Source organism: Thalassophryne amazonica, chromosome 22 (assembly GCF_902500255.1).
Source record: "Thalassophryne amazonica chromosome 22, fThaAma1.1, whole genome shotgun sequence".
Classification (NCBI taxonomy): domain Eukaryota; kingdom Metazoa; phylum Chordata; class Actinopteri; order Batrachoidiformes; family Batrachoididae; genus Thalassophryne; species Thalassophryne amazonica.
The window spans coordinates 36,237,717-36,259,684 of NC_047124.1; the positions used below are offsets into that span (position 1 = coordinate 36,237,717).

The following is a 21,968-nucleotide window of genomic DNA, read 5'->3' on the forward strand; positions in this document are numbered from 1 at the left end:
TGATGTGTTCTTTGGCAAATTGTAACCTCTTCTGCACGTCTTTTATTTAACAGAGGGACTTTGTGGGGGATTCTTGCAAATAAATTAGCTTCACACAGGCGTCTTCTAACTGTCACAGCACTTACAGGTAACGCCAGACTGTCTTTGATCATCCTGGAGCTGATCAATGGGTGAGCCTTTGCCATTCTGGTTATTCTTCTCTCCATTTTGATGGTTGTTTTCCGTTTTCTTCCACGCGTCCCTGTTTTTTTTTTTTGTCCATTTTAAAGCATTGGAGATCATTGTAGATGAACAGCCTATAATTTTTTGCACCTGCGTATAAGTTTTCCCCTCTCCAATCAACTTTTTAATCAAACTACGCTGTTCTTCTGAACAATGTCTTGAACGTCCCATTTTCCTCAGGCTTTCAAAGAGAAAAGCATGTTCAACAGGTGCTGGCTTCATCCTTAAATAGGGACACCTGTTTCACACCTGTTTGTTCCACAAAATTGATGACTCACTGACTGAATGCCACACTACTATTATTGTGAACACCCCCTTTTCTACTTTTTTTTTTTTTTTACTAATAGCCCAATTTCATAGCCTTAAGAGTGTGCATATCATGAATGCTTGGTCTTGTTGGATTTGTGAGAATCTACTGAATCTACTGGTACCTTGTTTCCCGTGTAACAATAAGAAATATACTCAAAACCTGGATTAATCTTTTTAGTCAAATAGCACTACTATTATTATGAACACTACTCTAGGTCTAATCTTTGAATATTACAGAGGTGATAGAAAGCAGTGCTAACAATTTATCTGTGTTGGTGAAAGGACAGTGTGGGATCAAAAGTCACAAGATTTTTCACTTTATCACTATGATGAATAGCACATGGGTCCAAGATTAGCATTTACCGATTATCTGCAGTTGTTAGCATGCACAATTGAGTGTTTTCAGCAATGAAATCCAAATCCAAACATCGCGCTATCTGTCCAAGAGGTCCTATATAGGAGGAAAATAGTAGAGTGCCTAGTATGGACCCTTATGTCAACCACATTGAACATTGACAGTAATCCCAAAATAATTCTCAAGCCTATCCAATAATATACAATGATCGACCATGTCAAACACAGCACTGAGGTCTAGCAATAGCAAGACTGTGGTGGTATCAGAGTTCATTGCAAGCAGAAGATCATTCACCACTTTAGTAAGTGCTGTCTTTGTGGAGTGGTGCATTTTAAACACAGACTGCAGTGGCTCAAAGAGGTGATTCTCAGCAAGATCATCCAGAAGCTGCTGTGAAATACCCTTTTCAAGAATTTTAAAGCAGAAGGACACATTTGATATTGGTATGTAATTTTTCATTGAATAGATCTAAGTTAGGTTTTAAAACTTGTAGGAACAGAACCTGAGGTTAATGAAAGGTTAACTGTTTTCAGCATAGTGGGCCCAAGTGCAGCTCAGAGGTCCTTAAACAGTTTAGTTGGCATCAGGTCAAAAAGACAGGAGTTCAAGAGTTTTGACAGTATATTCAATGAAATAGGATCAAAATGGGCATTTTTCAGCATTCGAGCATATATTGTTGGGAAGGTGTCGTAGCACGGACCCACAACAGGGGGCGCAAATGAACGGACAATGAGTAAGCCAAAAGGTAACAATTTAATGTTGTGATATTACACAACGAAACGTGTCTTAATGTTCACAGTCAATAAACACCAGGTGACGTGTGGGCAGACTCGAAGATAGAAGACGCCCGACGAGAGAGAAGCCGCGTCCCACACGGCCTCCACCACCAACGGCCTGAAGAACACCGGAGCCGCCAAGTCCCGAGTCCCCAGGTGGCCTCTGTCTTCAGCTGTCGACCCTGGTACTGCTGGCAGAAAACAGAAAGATGATGTGTGAGTGTGAGTCCGCACACTCAGTAATTAACAGTCCAGACACCGTTAGGAGGGAGCGCCTCCACCTCCAAATCACACACACTCGTGCAGCTCCTGATCAACCACTTATCTGGGACGGGGTGCGAGGTGAAGCCGTCACTGTCACACCAAACGCCAATCCTCCAGACAAGGAAAGCACCAGGAAAACGGCTGCAACAGAAGTTCAGATTACTAGTCAACGTATAAGTCAGCAGAGAAAATTACCTTAGTACTGGTAGTCGATTTTTCGGCGGGGAGGTGGAGTTGCAGTCCGGCTTATATGGTGGTGTAGATGAGTGACAGCTGGAGTAATGAGTGACAGCTGTCACCTCCTCTGGTCTGGCGCCCTCTCGTGCTTGGAGCCCGCACTCCAAGCAGGGCGCCCTCTGGTGGTAGTGGGCCAGCAGTACCTCCTCTTCAGCGGCCCACACAACATATATGGCCTAATTCAAGAACTTTGAATTAAGATTATTTTTGCCAATCTAGTCAGAATAGTAGGCTCACTTTGTAGCTAATTATGCATGCTTGTAATTCAGAAAAGCATCACGTCATGCAAGATGGAAGACTTCTAATTTTCAACTATGCCATTTACACTCTGCACTTCTAGATTTATGCTTTAGATCATGGAGATACTCACTGAACCATGGTATTTGTGTTTTAGTGGGGGTCTTGATTTTATAGTAGATGAAGCAGTCACATCTAGTTAACTTATGAGAGCTGAGTTTAAGGTATCCGATAGGCTTTCTTCTGACTGACCATGTCCAGAAAGTGACAACAAAATGTCAGTCTGGCATAAAGTTCATTAATGGTCGAGGAGTTAATGACACAGTGATGATTTATAGGTATCCAGTCCCACTGAAAATTTAAACTTAGTGAGTGATCTGAAACGCTGACATAGGACTAATACCTACGATAGTAAACCGCAAACGAGGACCAAATCCGGAGTATTTGCCACTACAATGAATCAATCCCTGAATACTTGGATAAAATCACATTTCCACAATGTTCAAAACACTATTTGCTGTGCAAAAGGCTTTAATTAGTTGGATATTGAAGTCACGACAATCAGGAGTTATTAGTGTGACTTGCCAGATCTGAAATAAACTCCTCAAATTCATCTAAGAAATTGTAGTCTGGCCCCGGAGACTGATAAACAATGACAAAGTAATATGACTGACTTTTGTCCTCCTGATGGTGACTGCTCCTGGCAGCCCAAACTTTGCAGAGAACAGACAGATGCTTCAAATAAACTAAATTTAAGACCCCATGACCCATTAACCTAAAACCTAGATTTTTAAATTAAAGCAAAAGTTTCGCCTTGCTTTTGTATTGTGAGGAACATGACCTAAATGTGTGCACAGGTGAGCAGGTTTCATTCAAAGGCAGGAGGGAGATTGGATTCACCCCAGGATTCACATATCCCAGCAAAGATTTTTTTTTTGTCCCGTTGAATTTTTTGACGTGTTGTAGAATCACCTGGTGGGGCATCCCCAGTTCTGATATTATCAGAGAAAATGGCAGGCACAAGATTTGCATAACATAAACCTTTCTGCCTATGTAGTTACCGTATGATGGATACAGGCCACAGTCTCATGGAACAATTTCCCTCCATTTCACAAAGACTCGCCTATCGCCATAGTGGTTTCCTGCCTTAGTTTCCCACTAAAACTACCACCTCCACATTAGTGTAGACCCTTCAGGTGCTCCAATCACCTGTTCTGTGGCCTGCTGTGGAATCCTAGGTTACCCTCTTTGTAGAGTTCTATCTTTGTTGTCAGATCAGATGCTGCGAACCTTCCCAGTAGGGTAATAGGTGGTCTGGCATCAGCAAGCTACGGCAACCCCAGAAAGAGGGTCTGCTTATCAATAAGCATAAATCCTTGCTGTCTATAGAACTTCACCTGTTTAAGGATGTCAGCCAATGACCAATCAAGGGGCTAAAGCTATCTCACTATTATCTTCTCAACTACATCTTGAATGTTCATCTAGTTCATCCATCCAGACTGTCCTCTGTGCTGCACATCACCAGAAAAGCAGCATGAAAGGTGGAGCGATAGTGGGAGGAAGCGGTGGGCTGGACGAAGGTGTGAAACGAGTTTACTGTGTCAGCAGTTTGAGTAAAAATGCAACGTGAAGCATATTCATACAGAGCAACAGCGAGTTTGCTGAGGCTCTGTTACTGATTTAATTATTTCATCATATTTTGTTTTCTTAATGCTTGTGTGTGTTACAACAATTAGTATTCCTCTGCTGACACGTCCCCAATGAAGTCACACTGCCGACAATTATTTGGTTGAAGTTGAATCCACACAGATGTCCTGACCACTCAAATGAATGGCGATTATTGTGACGGGCACGGAATGCAAATTTTAGTTTTCATCCTGTTCCTCATGCCTGGACACTGTAATTGCCATGAAAAAAATGTATAAATATATATAATCCATAATTTCATATCATAATAGCCTCTGGCAGTGTGGGGGAAGAACGGAAACAGTTTTTCTCGGCCTTTGCCCTCGTTAGAGCGCTCTCGGCTGCCCCTGCGTCTCCTTATTACCAACAGAGGCTACCTTGGTGCACAACTTCATTAAAATCTATTTAAATCAACTTCAACGGTAAAGTGCTTCTTACAGCATGTGTGCGCAGAAGTCTCAGGGAACATCATTAGAGAGCAGCATCTGTGTGTGCGGTGCTTCCTCTAGCTTCAGATAACAAGCTCCTTCACAAGTGTCAACACCCCCAACCTATTACGTACGTGTTACTGTAATGTGCCTGACAAGCTGAACGGCTCTTTTGCCTCGGCCTTGATCCAGTTGTTTTGTTCCTACATTCTCACTACAAGGTGCCCCTTGGTGCCCTGAAGACAGGTCTACCATCTGGGGCCCAGCAAATGCATCACCCACCTGGAGATGTCTTCAAATGACACGAAAGACTCTCACCTGCTGCAAAGATCTCATTTACCGCATAGCAAATCTCTGAACTTTGCTTAACCTTCACACGTTCTCAAAACACATGTGTCTTTGCTCCAAACGGCGCGCCCTCATCTTCAGGCCAGTTTTTTCATGATGGTGCTGCTGTACATTAGCATTGCTTTGGGCTGACACAGTGAAAAGAGTTATGGGTAATCAGCTGGCACAGAGGCATTTTGATGGATGGCGCGCAGCCTGCTGAAGAACACACTGTTGGGTTACACAGGGAGTGAAGCTGATTGGTCGAATGTTCCCACGTGTTCATATAACTGGTTCAAACTTAGGAAAAAAATGTGGAAAAAGAGAGGATCTCAATGTTCATAATAAACATCAAGACGCGCATTAATTTCAGCACTCTGTCCGGCTCCAAAGGTCATATTCAAATCTTTGAGAGATCACGAAGGCCATGAAACGGCTCGGGGCAGGGAAGACATCCGGAGCATCAGAGCAGAGCTCCTGCAGCCAGATGGGGTTACTGTTCTCCTGGCATTATCGTTGGAGCATCGCCATCGTGATGTGCACGGGTGCTATTGGCACATCACGGGATTTGCAAAAAAACAAACAAAACAAAACGCTGACTTTAGTCAAATAAGGATCCTGGGAATGTGAATGCTTGATGTGCACCTTCTCCTCACTGTACTGTGCCCAATCACATTCTCAACTGAAAAACGACAACCTGTTCTCGAACGCAACACCCCGGAGCACCGTATTATAACATCAGAGGGCCTTCATTAAAAACTCCGTTATTCACAAGCCATTTCCATGATAAGGAATTAAAGTATTTCAAACTGTCTCTATCCAAAACAAAGGCATCTTCTGTTAGGGGTTTTCCGCAGGCTGTGATGATGAATCCAGCCTAAAACGATCAGAATAAAAGACTTTTATTTACTCAGTTTGCCATTTTGAAGCTTTCTAGTCTCCTTCTGCTACAATGATTTCCCCAATATGGGGAAGCGATGGTCCAGTGGTTAACTGTAACCAGAGGATCCTCGGTTCAAGGATAATTACAGAAAATAAATGAAGGAAAACTATTTTTCCAAATTATGGACCATCCATAAAGTATGTGCACATTGAACGCCCATTTTCAGATCCGTCATGTACACAAAAAATGCTTTATGTCGTTAAGATTTGGTGAATCAGCACGGTGAAATTTTCAACTTACCCTACATTTCTCCTCTTACAAGTTCAAGTGGCTATAAACATTTATATTTTGAATTTGAGAAGTAATAAATTTGAAAATACAAAAGCAAAAATGCCATTTCTTAATCTTTTAATATTTAAAAGCTTTACATGAAAGTAGACAAGAACTTGTCACAACACGGCAATGAAACTGGCAGCTCCTCAGTAAATATTTAAAGTTACATCTGCAGTTTCACTGTTTATTTTCTTTTTGTAATGTTTCATTTTGGTATTACAACCCCAGTTCCAATGAAGTTGGGACGTTGTGTCAAATGTAAATTAAAACAGAATATAATGATTTTCAAATCCTCTTCAACCTATATTCAATTGAATACACCACAAAGACAAGATATTTAATGTTCAAACTGATAAACTTATTGTTTTTGTGCAAATATTTGCTCATTTTGAATGGATGCCTGCAACACATTTCAAAAAAGTTTGGACAGGGGCAACAAAAGACTGGGGGAAAGTTGATGAATGCTCAAGAACACCTAATTGGAAACAGGTGAGTGTCATGATTGATATAAAAGGAGCATCCCCAAAGGTTCAGCCATTCACAAGCAAAAGATGGGGTGAGGATCACCACTTTGTGAACAACTGTGTGAAAAAATAGTCCAACAGTTTAAGAACAATGTTTCTCAATGTTCAATTGCAAGGAATTTAGGGGATTCCCTCATCTACAGTCCAAATAATAATCAGAAGATTCAGAGAATCTGGAGGCCAAAAACCAACAGTGAATGCCCGTAACCTTTGATCCCTCAGGCGGCAGTAGATCCTTTTCTAATAGTAGATCCTTTCTGTTAGAACCAGATCTATAGATGCAGGAATCTGCCACAACCGACAGGATCCAAGTTGCAGGCTGTGCAAATGTGCCCCAGAGAGAGTCTGTCAAATAGCAGTAGGATGCAAGATGGGTACTGCCAAAAAAATGCTCACAGCTCTGGTTACCCAGCTGAAGAGATACCCCACAGAAGCAGAGGCCAAGAAAATAAATGACCCATCCAGGGTGTACTCCCTGCTGAAATGGGAAAACAGTGACACAGGAACAGACCTGCCCAGAACTGACACTGAGCAATACTGGAAGAACATCTGGAGGAAGAGGCCCACACAACACCAATGCCAAGTGGTTGGTGGACCTAAGGCACACCACAGCCACCTCCCAGAACAAGACGTCAACATCATGAAGGCAGCCATCCAATGAGTCTCAGGGATGAACAGCTGGACAGCACCAGGGCCTGATATGATCCACACCTACTAGCTGAAGAAGCTAACAGCGCTCCATAAGTACCTGGCAGTACAAATGGGTGAGCTAAGAGCAGGTACTCACCCAGACTGGTTAACAGAGGGCAGGACATCCCTGATCATGAACGACCCCAACAAGGATACGACACCCTCAAACTACCAGCCACTTACCTGCCTCTCCACAACATGGAAGCTCTCATCAGGCATCATGGCAACCAAGTTGAATAGGCACATGAGCCAACACATGAGCCAGCTCAGAAGAGCATTGGAAACATACCAGAGGGTCAAAGCACCAACTTACTTGTTGACTGAGCAGTACATCAGGACTCGAAGACCAGGCAACCAACCTGAGCACAGCCTGGATTGACTACAGGAAGGCCAATGACTCACGCATGATACTGGAGTGCTTTGGTACTATACAAGCCTAACAGTGCACTGATGACCTTCATCAGTAACTCAATGGGACTGTGGAAGATGTCCACTGGATGGCAACTCCAAGGCAATTGCACAAGTCGCCATCAAATGCAGAATATACCAAGGTGATTGCACCGTCCCCACTGCTGTTCTGCACAGGCCTCAACCCCCTCAGCCAACTCATCACAAACAGGGGCTACGGTATCGATTCAGGAGTGGATTAACCACGAGCCACCTCCTGCACATGGATGACATCAGGCTGTATGCCAACAGTGAGTGAGGACATTGACTCCACTGATCCACCTCACCAGGATCTACAGTGAGGATATCAGGATGTTCATTTGGATTGGATAAGTGTGGCCCCAATGTGGCAAAGAGAGGGAAGGTGATCTGGACTGAGGTGGTGGAGTTGCTAGAGGCAGGATAGGGCACTACAGGAAGCTACAAGTACCTGGTAAACCTACAAGCCAATGGGAACCATGATGAAGATGCAAGAAGGTCAGCCACAACCAAATGCCTTCAGAAGGTAAGATGGGTGCTGAGAAGCCAGCTCATTGATATCCAAAGCCATACAATACATACGCCCTACTAGTCCTCAGACACCTAGGTAAGAAAATAAGTTGGCACAAGAGAAGATAGATGCCACTGATGTCAAGACATGAAAACTCCTCACAATGCACAGAGGTTTTCACCCAACATCCAGTACCCTGAGACTCTATGAGCAATGGAAACAGGGAGGATGAGGATTAGTGAATGTCAGAGCCACAACCCAGGATGAGACGAGGAGCATCAGAAAGATGGCCCCTCCAAGATCAGCTGCTACAAGAATCCGTCAAGCAGCTGAAGACAGACTGTGATAAGGCACAGGAGGAGGAGATATGGAAGACCAAGCGCCTCCATGGGACTGTACCATTGACAAATAGAGGAAGTGGTTGATATCGAGAAGACCTACCAGTGGCTTAGAAAAGGCAGGCCTAAAGGACAGCACAGAGGCTCTGATCATGGCAGCGCTAAGAACAGGCTCTAAGCATTAGATCCATAGAGGCAGGAGTCTACCACAGCCGACAGGACCCAAGTTGGAGGCTGTGCAAATGTGTCCCAGTGACAGTCCAGCACATAGTAACAAGGATGCAAGATGTGAACTGGGACAGCATACACTGAGAGGCACAACCAAGTGTCAAGAATCATGTACAGGAACATCTGTGTCATATAGGGATTAGAAGTCCCCAAGTCCCGATATGAGACACCACCAAAGGTGGTTGAGAATGACAGGTCTATGGTCCTGTGGGTCTTCAAATCCAGAGGACAAGTATCTGATGGCCAGTGGTAGTTGACAAGGGAAAGAAAACTGCACTTGTGATTGATGTGTCAATCCGAAGGTAAAGTCCAAAGTGTTAACCATGGTAATAGGAGCACTAGGAGCTCTAACTCCCAAATTGGAAGAGTGACTCCAGCAGATTCCAGGAACAACATCAGAGGTCTCTGTCCAGAAGAGTTCAGTCCTAGGGATAGCTAAGACACTATGCAGAACTCTCAAACTCCCAGATCTGTGGTGGAGGACCTTAGCTTGAGGAACACACACACACTCTCCTCCAGCAGTGGGGGGGTTGGGGTTGAGAGGGAGATTTTACACACACACACACACACACACATATATATATAAAAAACAACACACTGCTGTGACGGTTCTTCTGCTGTTGACATGTAACAGTGGACCATGACGCTAACTGGTAATGCTAACACACATCCACTCAGACGCACATCTATAAGCCGTTTAATTAGTTAATAACGATATCAGAATTTCAATTCAATTTCAATTTATTTTCATTTATATAGCACCAAATCACAACAGAGTTGCCTCAAAGCGCTTCACAAAGGTAAGGTCTAACCTTACCAACCCCCAGAGCAACAGTGGTAAGGGAAAAAACTCCCTCTGAGGAAGAAACCTCAAGCAGACCAGACTCAAAGGGGTGACCCTCTGCTTGGGCCATGCTACAAACATAAATTACAAAACAATTCACAGAAACAATTCACAAAGCGAATATACAGGAATGCTGTTGGTGCACAGGACAGGAGGATCGTCAACACAATACCACAACCATCTCTGGATGGTGCTGCACCTTAACAGAGAGAAAAAAACAATCAGGCATCAGAAAGACAAATACTGTATAATTTGTCAGCATTAAACAAGAAAAAACAGGAAATACTAAGGTGATCATCAGCCACTATCCCTAAACTTCACTAAAAGACCCAGAATTTAGGTAAAGTTGAGGTGGCAGCCCGCTCCAATTACTAATAAAATTATTTAAAAGAGGTAAAAAGCGTAAAACAAAACTGTACCAGTATGCTAGCCATATGAAAGGGAAAATAAGTGCGTCTTAAGTCTGGACTTGAAAGTCTCCACAGAATCTGACTGTTTTATTGATGCAGGGAGATCATTCCACAGAACAGGGGCACAATAAGAGAAAGCTCTATGACCCGCAGACTTCTTATTCACCTTAGGGACATAAAGTAGTCCTGCACCCTGAGAACGTAAAGCCCGGGCCGGTACGTAAGGTTTAATTAGGTCAGCTAGGTAGGAGGGTGCCAGTCCATGAATAAATTTATAGGTTGGTAGCAGAACCTTAAAATCTGATCTCACTGCGACAGGAAGCCAGTGAAGGGATGCCAAAATGGGTGTAATGTGGTTGAACTTTCTGTTTCGTGTCAAAGGTCTGGCTGCAGCATTTTGAACCAATTGGAGAACCCTAATGCTAGACTGCAGTAACCAGAAAATAGAACATTTGCAGTAGTCCAATCTAGAAGAGATAATGCATGGATCAGGGGTCTCAGCATCAGCCATAGACAGGATGGGACGAATCTTCGCTATATTTCGCAGGTGGAAGAAAGCAGTCCTAGTAATATTTCTAATGTGGAGGCCAAAGGACAACGAAGGATCAAAAATCACCCCAGGGTTCCTCACTTTGTCAGTGTGATGTATGACACACGAGCCGAGGCTGAGCGTTAACTGGTCAAATTGATGCCGATGTCTCACTGGACCAAGAACCATCATTTCAGAGTTTAAAGTAGGAAGTTTCTAGACATCTAACTTCTCACTGCTGCAAGGCAATCTTCTAAGGATTTTATGTGAACGAGATTACCTGCAGTTATCGGCATGTATAACTGAGTATCATCTGCATAGCAGTGAAAGGTAATCCCAAAACGCCGCAGTATGTGCCCAAGGGGTGCTATATAAAGGGAGAAAAGCAGGGGTCCTAAGACAGACCCCCTGTGGAACCCCAAATTTCATGTCACTAAGCAGGGTTCGATTTTAGCGGTTACCCGGGAACCCGTGGCACCCTACTTTGGGGGCGGGCACACAACTCTTTAGACTTGCATTCCTGACTGGAATCCACCTTTTTTATTTCATAACTGTACAGAAATCTATCAAATTTGGGACAAATTTGCGCAGAATTTGACTTTCTGAGACCGGACACACACACAAAACCGTCATCAAAAAATGTCTTCTCCTCTGTTTGTAATGCCGCGTTTTATTATACACAGATCAAATGGAGCGTTTTTGAGGAAGAGCGAACAAGCAGCCAGCAGAGAGTTTTTTATATTTCTCTACGTGCGTGCGCGAGCAAATCATCCATGAGGATTATTTTATTTATTAACTACACAGATGTATAATAAAAGCAAATGGTGACTGGTTTATAAACACAATTATGACAGAGTTTTTGAGGGAAGAGCGAACAGCAGCCAGCTGAGAGTTTTTTTTTTATTTCTCTACGTGTGCGCCGCGAGCAAATCATCCGTGAAGATTATTTATTTATTAACTACACAGATGTATAATAAAAGCGAATGGTGACTGGTTTATAAAACACAATTATGACAAAGTTTTTGAGGGAAGAGCTGCCTTAGATTCTGAGCTTAATTCTGATTCTGAGGAAGAACACCTTGAAGTGCTGCAGAGAATGGCAGATGACCATGATGACTGCTAATAGATTTTCTGTAATTACAACAAGTGTAATCAACACTCATGGCAGCCATGATTGTTAATGGGCTGGATGTTTAATGAAACATCGGCAGCTGAGATGACCCCATGCCAATCTGCCTGTGCATATTGGCATGGGGTCATCTCAGCTTCTGACAAGTTTAGAAAATTTTGAAATTTCAGAAAATATTACTACAAGAACACAAAAATTCCCTTCCATAATTTCATCCTGTCTGATGAAGGGCGAGGCCCGAAACATCACCTTTGGTGTGTTATTAAAGGCTTGTTTGGGAGCTAACTGGCTGTGCGGATCTCTTTCGTTTTTTGTTCTTCCGTAATTTCACCCCAAATCTGCCCCAGATATCACCAGAATGCACAATTTGCATCCTTTTATATCAAAATTTTGTGGGGGGCATGCCCCCAGACCCCCCTAGTTGCTTTGCCGCTATGCTGCGTAGCGGTAGGTTTGGTACAGAACTTTTCTGAGGGGCACCAAACTTTTCAGATTTTGGTGCCCTTAAGGCACACAACTATTTATTCTAAAAGGCAAACCCTGTCACTAAGGTTAGAGGTAGTGTTACTGTACAAAACACAGTGAGAACGACTGGTCAAGTATGACGTCAACCATGCAAGGGCACTCCCAGTAATCCAAAAATGATTTTCCAGCCTATCAAGTAGAATATGATGATCCACTGTATCAAATGCAGCACTGAGATCTAACAGCAACAGAACCGTAGTGGTGTCTGAATCCACTGTAAGCAGAAGATCAGTCACCACTTTAGAGAGAGCCGTCTCTGTGGAATGATATTTTCTAAAAGCAAACTGCAGTGGCTCAAAGAGATTATTCTCAGTAAGATAGTCTACGAGCTGCCGTGACAACACTTTTTCCAGAATTTTAGAGAAAAATGACAGATTTGATATCGGAGCCGATAGTTTGTCAATACACCTAGGGTCAAGATTAGGTTTCTTAAGTAATGGATTAATCACTGCAGATTTGAAACATTAGGAACAGATCCAGAAGTTAAAGAAAGATTAATAATTTCCAGCACAGTCGGCCCAAGAGTGGGCCACAGGTCCTTAAACAGTTTGTTGGTATAGGATCAAATAAACAGGTTGTGCTTTTTGTTGATGAGTTTGTCAGCATGCCTAGTGAGATACTACTTCTTCTGTAAATCTAGGTAATACCTCAGTAGTGGGCACCACCTCAATAGCAGGGTGTAGTGGCTGGATTAAGGCATGCCGGGATATGTTTAACTTGATGTGTTCTATTTTCTTCCCAAAGTAATCCAGGAAATCTTGTACTGTAAAAGGAGAGCGAACTACAGGTGGTTGTCCATGAATAAGTGTTGCCACCGTGTCGAACAAGAACTTTGAGTTATGCTTGTTTTTGTTGATCAAATCAGAGTAGTAAGTCCGCTTTGTAGCCAATAATGCATGCTTATAGTCTAAGATAGCATCACGCCACGCAAGGTGAAATACTTCTAATTTTGAACAACGCCATTTCCGTTCTAGACCTCTTGCTTTATGCTTGAGGTCACGCAGATAATCACTGAACCAAGGTGACTGTGATTTGGGGGGAGCGCGGTTTTAACACAGGTGGTGCAATCATGTCGAGTGTAGTTTTGAGCACTGAGTTTAAACTATCCACATGTCTGTCTACTGACTGGGAATTTGTCATATGTGAAGCTAAGACATCAGGCAGTCTAGCTTCGAGTTCAGTCTTAGTTGAGGAGCTGATGCATCGCCGTAAAGATATATAAGGTTGTTGTTCCACTAAACACGGCAGCGAAAACTGTAAACTTAATAAGTGAGGTGATCAGACACCACTGATGTAAGAGGACATGATGTCAATATTCGTGACAGCAATACCACGTGCGAGAACCAAGATCCAGGGTATTTCCACTAATGTGTGTCGAATCCCGAATGCATTGCCGAAATCCTAATGCATCCACAATTTCCATAAATGATTTGCAGAGGGGATCAGAAGGCTTATTTATATGAATGTTTAAAGTCACCAATGAGCACAATGTTATCTACACTAGTTGACAAGTTAGAGATGAACGCACCAAATTCATCTAAGAATTCAGAATATGGGCCAGGAGGCCTGTATACAGTGACAAAGTAATACGACTGATTTTTATTCTTCTGACCTTGGCAATGTGTGATATCATGGGCGGAGCGGGGAATCAGATGCTCAAATGAGTGATATTGTAACCCCCAACAGCTAATAAGCTAAACCTAGATTTATAAATAAGAGCAACACCCCGCCTTGCTTCGCATCACGAGGAACGTGACTAATGTATATGCTGGTGGGCAGGCCTCATTTAAGGGGAGGACAGCTGTAGGTTTAAGCCAGGTTTCACATAGCCCAATCATATCTAAGTGATGATCAATAACTAGATCGTTGATCAACAATGATTTTGAAGACAGTGATCTTATGTTAATGAGACCCAGTCTAAGGACCTCAGTGGGGTTGACAGTGGTTCCAGACTAGCATATATAAGATGCCTAGAAGTAGGTTTGGGTTTAAGACATTCCACGCGCGCTGTAGGTAGCAGACACGAAATCTTTGCTATTGCTGGAACAACCACTGGGATCAGATCAGTGTTAATGAGTTTTCTAGAGGAGGAGGATGTTAAATGATATGTTTCTGACTTGCCGCAGCAGCGCTGATCGTCTGCTCTGACGCTCACACCACCACACGGGAATATAACACGGAGACTGACGGTTGCACTGTCACTGCAAGGTCAGTATAGTTACCAAATGAGCTGGGTTACACACATTTTTTAAACATCAGACACCCTCGGATGCATACACATTTTATGAAACGCTCCTTAAAATTTTATTTTTATGACTAAAAAAAATTATTTAAAATTCTGTTCTTGTTGAGGTGTGCAGAGATGAAAAATGTTTCTTATATTTTGGTTTATAAAACGGGTGGTGCTGCAATTATATGTCAGTTTTTTATGTATTTTTTAAGTTTTAATTTCATTTAATAGCATTTAAAAAAAAAAAACAGAATTCCCCCCCAGTTCAACTTTGCAATCACTTGTATGACAATTAAAAAAATGAAAAGACAAAACGCCGCCTGTTATCATGATAGTCTAGCGTAGTCATGCTCGGTGGGAAAACAAAAAAACAATCGCGGCTCACATCATGAATCTTGAACTGGCAAGGCTTGGACGAAAGCTGGCCCATGCCATCGATCACCGAACCTCTTGTCTTTTAAACTCATGACTAATGATTGGGAAACTCTTGCTTTTTATTATTCTGGAATACACAGGTGATGGTGTCTTGAGAATAGGAAACAGTGATGCCAGGACTGGTCCAGCACTGGCGCTACCTGGTACACGTTGATCATTCCTGCCAGAGCTGGCTGAGCATAGACAGGACCTGAGCCAGGGGATGCCAGTGCCCAATGACCCTTTGCCAAAGGTTGGCTGGTTGCGCAGTGACCTAAGGTGATGACCTGATGTCTTTGGTACTAGGTCCTTTTGAGGATCCTTGGGTTCTGCTGGAATGACTTTGCACCCTCAAAACAGTGCACAGAACCTGTAGAACTTCATGATAGCTGGGGAGAGCGGACACAAATGTATTTCATAGGAGTTTTCAGCCTATTAAACCAGCTGAGGAGTGTTTCTTTTAAGCTCCTTTTTAAATCTTCGTAGTTGTTTTCCTCGTCCCTTCACAGGATTCTCCAAAGAGCTTTTGGGGATGGACCCATCTAAAAATTTCTGCATGCAAAAAAGTTGAGTTATGATGTCACAACTCATCTTCTGTTGCGTTGGTGTTCAGATGCTATTTTTCTAGAGGTATGTCCTGAAATGAGGAGACACAGTGTAACATTTGTCCCAGGACAGTGGGCCCAGGGACAGACACAACAGGCTGAACACTGGAACACTCTGGTGGTCTCCTGTGTTGCCTCCAGTGGGGACATCGATTTGGGGAAGTGGGCAGACATACACCTGCCTGCAAACATTGGTCCAGATGGTGCAGCAAAGCACTCGTGACACCTGGCCGTTAATTGATGGAAGGGCAGCAGTTTATTCAAAGGCTGTGCTACTTGTCTCTTGGTTAAATGTTAACTGAGGATGTCCTAAATGTGGTCGATGTCTTAGATGCACAAACCATATGCAGTGGTGGAAAATCTTCCAGTGGATCCTGCAAGACTTAAAAGTGATCTGTAATGATTCTGCTTCTTTGACAAAAAGTATGAAGCCTTGTTAATTCCTGTACGATATGTATTTGTGTGGCGCATTTGTTTTTTCAGGTCTCTGCTGGTTCATTTGGAAAATGGCTACATCGGTCGAGGCTTTGAGCAGTTCTGTCCCCATCTCCACTACTACAACACCTATGTGGACAACTTCTACAATGCCAGAAAAGTTCTTAGGGTATGAGCACGCGTACTGCACTCATCACATTACACCCGACTGGAGTCTGGTATCCTGCTGGACTGTTGTTGTTAAGGAGGGCACTCACCAGAGAGACTAGTGGAGACTCCGATCAAACTGTGACTTGGAGTCTGTCCAGCCCCCGAAATATTTACATTTGAAGGCACTGGAGAGATGACGGTATGCAGCCATTGAGTGTGCGCGTGGCACTTGGTGGCGCTAGTCTCTGCACATCATTCAGAAAGGGAAACATAAGTCATGGAACTCTAAACTCAAATCACCATTTCTACCGCAGTCCCGCACCTCACTGACGCCTCCCAGTGGGCATTCTAATGTCGAAAGGACAAAAATGACCTTTAAAACAGGTTCAAACCCCTTTTCACGTCTATCTGTAGATGTTTAAATGCTCCCACTCAGTTTTTCATGGTTTTTTCAGCTTTAATGTGTAAATTGTAGCAGATAAAACGTGTGTGTCCCAACACAAATGGCCAATAAAATAAAAGAAAAGAGTAAATACGTCATCTCTGTATATACACTCCAGGGGTCGACATGATGCCCTGCACGTTTTTAAGGTGTCCTGGGCCAGAACAGGCCCACGACTGACATATGGCCTTGTGTCCATGTGCGTTTTTGGGGTCAGATCTTTGTTTCATATACGTGGTGGTGGAGCGAGCAGCTGTCACTGTGTGTGTGTGTTTTCCTCCTGATAACGGAGACTGTACGGAGGTGTAGGTTCTCCTTACAGCAGAGGTCTTCTGCTCGTTCCATAAAGGGCCGACAGGGCGCAGGTTTTCTCTGCAGCAGGTGATGAACTGATGAACTGATTCCATCTGCTCACAGTGACGTTAATCAGTGAAACCACCTGCTGGAGTGGCTGTTTGCAAAGAACTCCTGCACCCTCTCGGCTCTTTCTGGAACGAGCTGAAGAGCTCTGCCTTACGGTAAAGACCCACTTCTGTTTTGGTTGAGGTGCCGCTCCTGCCACCAGCCCCCCAAAAAAACGGGTTACCTGCAGGGTGGACGACCACCTACGTGACAAGATGAACGTGGCTCAGATGATGATGTTTGTGTGTCGTTTGTTTTAGGTCCAGCTAAAAAAAAATAAGGCCTTCAGACATTTTAAAAAACTACAGGAAGCGAGACCAGAGTTTAATAACTGCACACTGGAGGAACTGCTGCAACTTCCACTCCAGCGGGTCGAGAGGTAAAACTTATCTTTTCCTTTGGTTTGGAAAAGTTAGATGTCACCTGCTTGTTTTTGTACAAGTGGTCTTGGCAGGAATTTCACTGGACTATGAAATAATACTAACAATGAGGAACACCTGGATAAAGGCAGAACACTGACATACTGATCCTTAACTTTATTCTGGTTATTTCTTTGCTGCTCGGATTAGTTTCAGATATGACCGACACATGCCTATTTTCCCCCAGATGCATAACACTTTCCTGGTTGATGTAGTAATAATAATATCACAAATAGTTTTTATTGATAAATGACCAAAATACAAAAGACTGTCAACAGAAAAAGCCTGAGTTGACACCGTGATCAGTACGACTTCCCTTTAATCCACAGGATCACACAGTTTAATTGGAATACCTGTCACACCTGTCAAAAATACTTTATAAAGAAGAAAAAAAACACCCAAAAGTGCCACCGGTTTATAAGTCAGAATGACCACTTCATGCAACAAGAAGAAAATGAATTCAATGCATGCATTTTAAATACCACGTTAAGGAGCACAAACTAACGCACCAGTTAATGTTATCTACAACAGGTGCAAAACACAACTAAATTGCTTCTGTCAGCCTCCAAACAAACAATCACACACGAGGTAAATGCTTGATGACTTACCTTAGGTTGGCAACGCACTCCTCACGAGGACGTGCACGACTGAGCTGCAAAGGCTTTAAAACAAAGAAACCCCCGTGACTTCGAGAAAGATATTGAGATCCAAATGCATGGATATTTGTATTTTTTATCTGCATTATGAACAGAGTACTTGTGGTCTGGTGGACCTTCTGTCCACATGTGGCAGAGACCAGACACCAGCTGCAACATGCGCCTGACCCACTGAATCAGCGTCAGTAATAACTTTACAGCTGATGTAGAGGAAGTACTCCTGAGATGGGTCGCACCTGTGGCTCAAAAGATTTCAGTTTAATGCCACAGTGGCACAAAGCACTTGCCCTTCTCACTCGATGCTTTGATGGGTAACTGCAAGAGGTGTTTCTTTTCTTTTCACTCTCCAGAATTTCACAAGTGCAGTTTTGTCCGCCTTTGTAATGGAAGAACGTAAACCGGACGGTCTGACCCACGCAGTCACGGATAGATGAATGGGCATGTATAGATGATATAGACATGCGTCTATGCAGTACCAATCAAAGGTGTGGAGTATATATGTGTGTGTGTATACATATATATACGAGGTCTGTCCAAAAAGTATCAGACCTGTTTATTTTTTGCAAAAACCATATGGATTTGAATCACGTGTGATTGCATCAGCCAAGCTTGAACCTTTGTGCGCATGCGTGAGTTTTTTCACGCCTGTCGGTTGCGTCATTCGCCTGTGAGCCGGCTTTGTGTGAGCAGTGGTCCACCCCTCTCGTCGGATTTTTATTGTAAATAAATGTCTGAACGATTTGGAGCTTTGCTGCATCAAATTTTTCCAGAAACTATGAGAGACCTCCAGCTGAACACCATTCGGAAAATTTTGATGGCTTTCAGCGACGATTTTATGTGGATTACACAGATTAAGGAGTGCTCCAGCTGGTTTAAAGACAGCACACGCCGAGCGCCGATCGACAGGCTCAAACCCCGCTGAAACAACCAGATCATTTCCAGTGTGAAGGCTTTGTTGATCTGGATGACCTCTAATTTCCTGCTTTTAAACTCAGATAAAACTGAAGTTATTGTACTTGGCCCCACAAATCTTAGAAACATGGTGTCTAACCAGATCCTTACTCTGGATGGCATTACCCTGACCTCTAGTAATACTGTGAGAAATCTTGGAGTCATTTTTGATCAGGATATGTCATTCAAAGCGCATATTAAACAAATATGTAGGACTGCTTTTTTGCATTTACGCAATATCTCTAAAATCAGAAAGGTCTTGTCTCAGAGTGATGCTGAAAAACTAATCCATGCATTTATTTCCTCTAGGCTGGACTATTGTAATTCATTATTATCAGGTTGTCCTAAAAGTTCCCTAAAAAGCCTTCAGTTAATTCAAAATGCTGCAGCTAGAGTACTGACGGGGACTAGAAGGAGAGAGCATATCTCACCTATATTGGCCTCTCTTCATTGGCTTCCTGTTAATTCTAGAATAGAATTTAAAATTCTTCTTCTTACTTATAAGGTTTTGAATAATCAGGTCCCATCTTATCTTAGGGACATTGTAGTACCATATCACCCCAATAGAGCGCTTCGCTCTCAGACTGCAGGCTTACTTGTAGTTCCTAGGGTTTGTAAGAGTAGAATGGGAGGCAGAGCCTTCAGCTTTCAGGCTCCTCTCCTGTGGAACCAGCTCCCAATTCAGATCAGGGAGACAGACACCCTCTCTACTTTTAAGATTAGGCTTAAAACTTTCCTTTTTGCTAAAGCTTATAGTTAGGGCTGGATCAAGTGACCCTGAACCATCCCTTAGTTATGCTGCTATAGACTTAGACTGCTGGGGGGTTCCCATGATGCACTGTTTCTTTCTCTTTTTGCTCTGTATGCACCACTCTGCATTTAATCATTAGTGATCGATCTCTGCTCCCCTCCACAGCATGTCTTTTTCCTGGTTCTCTCCCTCAGCCCCAACCAGTCCCAGCAGAAGACTGCCCCTCCCTGAGCCTGGTTCTGCTGGAGGTTTCTTCCTGTTAAAAGGGAGTTTTTCCTTCCCACTGTAGCCAAGTGCTTGCTCACAGGGGGTCGTTTTGACCGTTGGGGTTTTACATAATTATTGTATGGCCTTGCCTTACAATATAAAGTGCCTTGGGGCAGCTGTTTGTTGTGATTTGGCGCTATATAAAAAAAAGTTGATTGATTGATCAGGGATGTCGTCTGAAAAAGGCAGAAGGCGTGGACATCAGCACTTTTTCGGCACATTCTACTGTTACAGGAGTTTTTTTCATGGAAAGAGAAGCGGAGGATTGCGCCACCATGCCGCTCATGGCGCGGGACAAAACCACCTCCGTGTTGGTCTCACAGGACGGCTTTCAGACGGCTTCCGGTTGCTTTTCAGTCGTGTGAGTATCCGAGAAATTGTGCATGAGCTGGACATATCCTGTGAGGCTTCATCACGGCGTTGCTTTGCGTCATGCGGCTCCGCCGCGACGCGTGGAATTCCTCCGCACGTCTGTCTCAATGTGCCGAAAAAGTGCTGATGTCCACGTCTTCCGCAATTCCTGTGCTAGTCAGACGATGTCCCGGATCAAGACAGCGTCCAGTTTAGAAATGAACAGCACATTCCACTGTTACAGGAGTTTTTGTCGTGGAAAGAGGAGCCGAGGAATTCCGCGCGTCACGGTGGAGCCGCATGGCGCAAAGCAACGCTGTGATGAAGCCTCACAGGACATGTTGGGGCATGTCCAGCTCATGCACAATTTCTCGGATACTCACACGACTGAAAAGCAACCGGAAGCCGTCTGAAAGCCATCTCAAAGCCATCCTGTGAGACCAACACGGAGGTGGTTTTGTCCCGCGCCATGAGCGGCACGGTGGCGCAATCCTCCGCTTCTCTTTCCATGAAAAAACCTCCTGTAACAGTAGAATGTGCCGAAAAAGTGCTGATGTCCACGCCTTATGCCTCTTTTGTGAAAGTCAGATGACGTCCCGGATCAACAAAGCCTTCACGTTGGAAATGATCTGGTTGTTTCAGCGGGGTTTGAGCCTGTCGATCTGCGCTCGGAGCACGGCGCGCTCTCAGCAGCTGTGGGCGGTCTTTAAACCGTCGGGAGCACTCCTTAATCTGTAAAATCGTCCCTCAAAGCCATCTAAATTTTCCGAATGATGTCCAGCTGGAGGTCTCTCACAGTTTCTGGAAAAATTTGATGCAGCAAAGCTCCAAATTGTTCAGACATTTATTCGCAATAACAATCCGACGAGAGGGGTGGACCAGTGCTCACACAAAGCCTGCTCACAGGCGAATGACGCAACCGACAGGCGTGAAAAAACTCACGCATGCGCACGAAGGTTCAAGCTTGGCTGATGCAATCACACGTGATTCAAATCCATATGGTTTTTGCAAAAATAAAAAGGTCCGGTACTTTTTGGACAGACCTCGTATGTATATATATATATATATATATATATATATATATATATATATATATATATATATATGTATGTGTATATATATATATATGTATACAGTGAGGCAAATAAGTATTTGATCTACTGTTGATTTTGCAAGTTTTCCCACCTACAAGAATGTAGAGGTCTGTAATTTTTATTTTAGGCACACTTCAACTATGAGAGACAGAATCTAAAAAACGGCTCTCGCTGCAAATGGCGCTTTAATGTTGGAATGGGATGTATCTGGATGACATTCAGATGATTGTGTTCCACACAGCTGGTGACTCGCCTCAGGGTTGACTGGCACACTCCTGACCGATCGGCCAACTCACGCGGGGCTGTGGTCCCACAGACAACCCCTTGGCTCCTCGACGTCTTGCACTCTGGGACGGCTGCAGTTCTGTGCGCAACTCCAGTAACAGTGGCCTTGGTGATCGAAATCGACTTATGAGCCAATTATTGCCATTTGCAAGTAAATCCTCGTGTTCCCTGAATACGAGGTCCTCTGAGACTAACACAGCAACTGTTTTTTGCTGTTTTAAGTATCACTTTGTGCATGGTTTTATAGCCATCTCTATAATTGCAAACATGTGGGTGTGTTAAATGTTCATCAGTGTGTCTCTGCT

General features: G+C 43.5%; 1 protein-coding gene across 1 annotated transcript in view; it reads left to right on the top strand.

Annotated features, from left to right (window-relative positions):
* arhgef39 (Rho guanine nucleotide exchange factor (GEF) 39) overlaps window positions 1-21,968 on the top strand; it is a 151,430-nt gene that overhangs the window by 22,799 nt on the left and 106,663 nt on the right. The window contains exons 3-4 of the mRNA XM_034163553.1: window positions 15,944-16,064; window positions 17,150-17,268. Coding sequence (XP_034019444.1) covers window positions 15,944-16,064; window positions 17,150-17,268 — 240 coding nt within the window. The remainder of the gene's footprint in view (window positions 1-15,943; window positions 16,065-17,149; window positions 17,269-21,968) is intronic.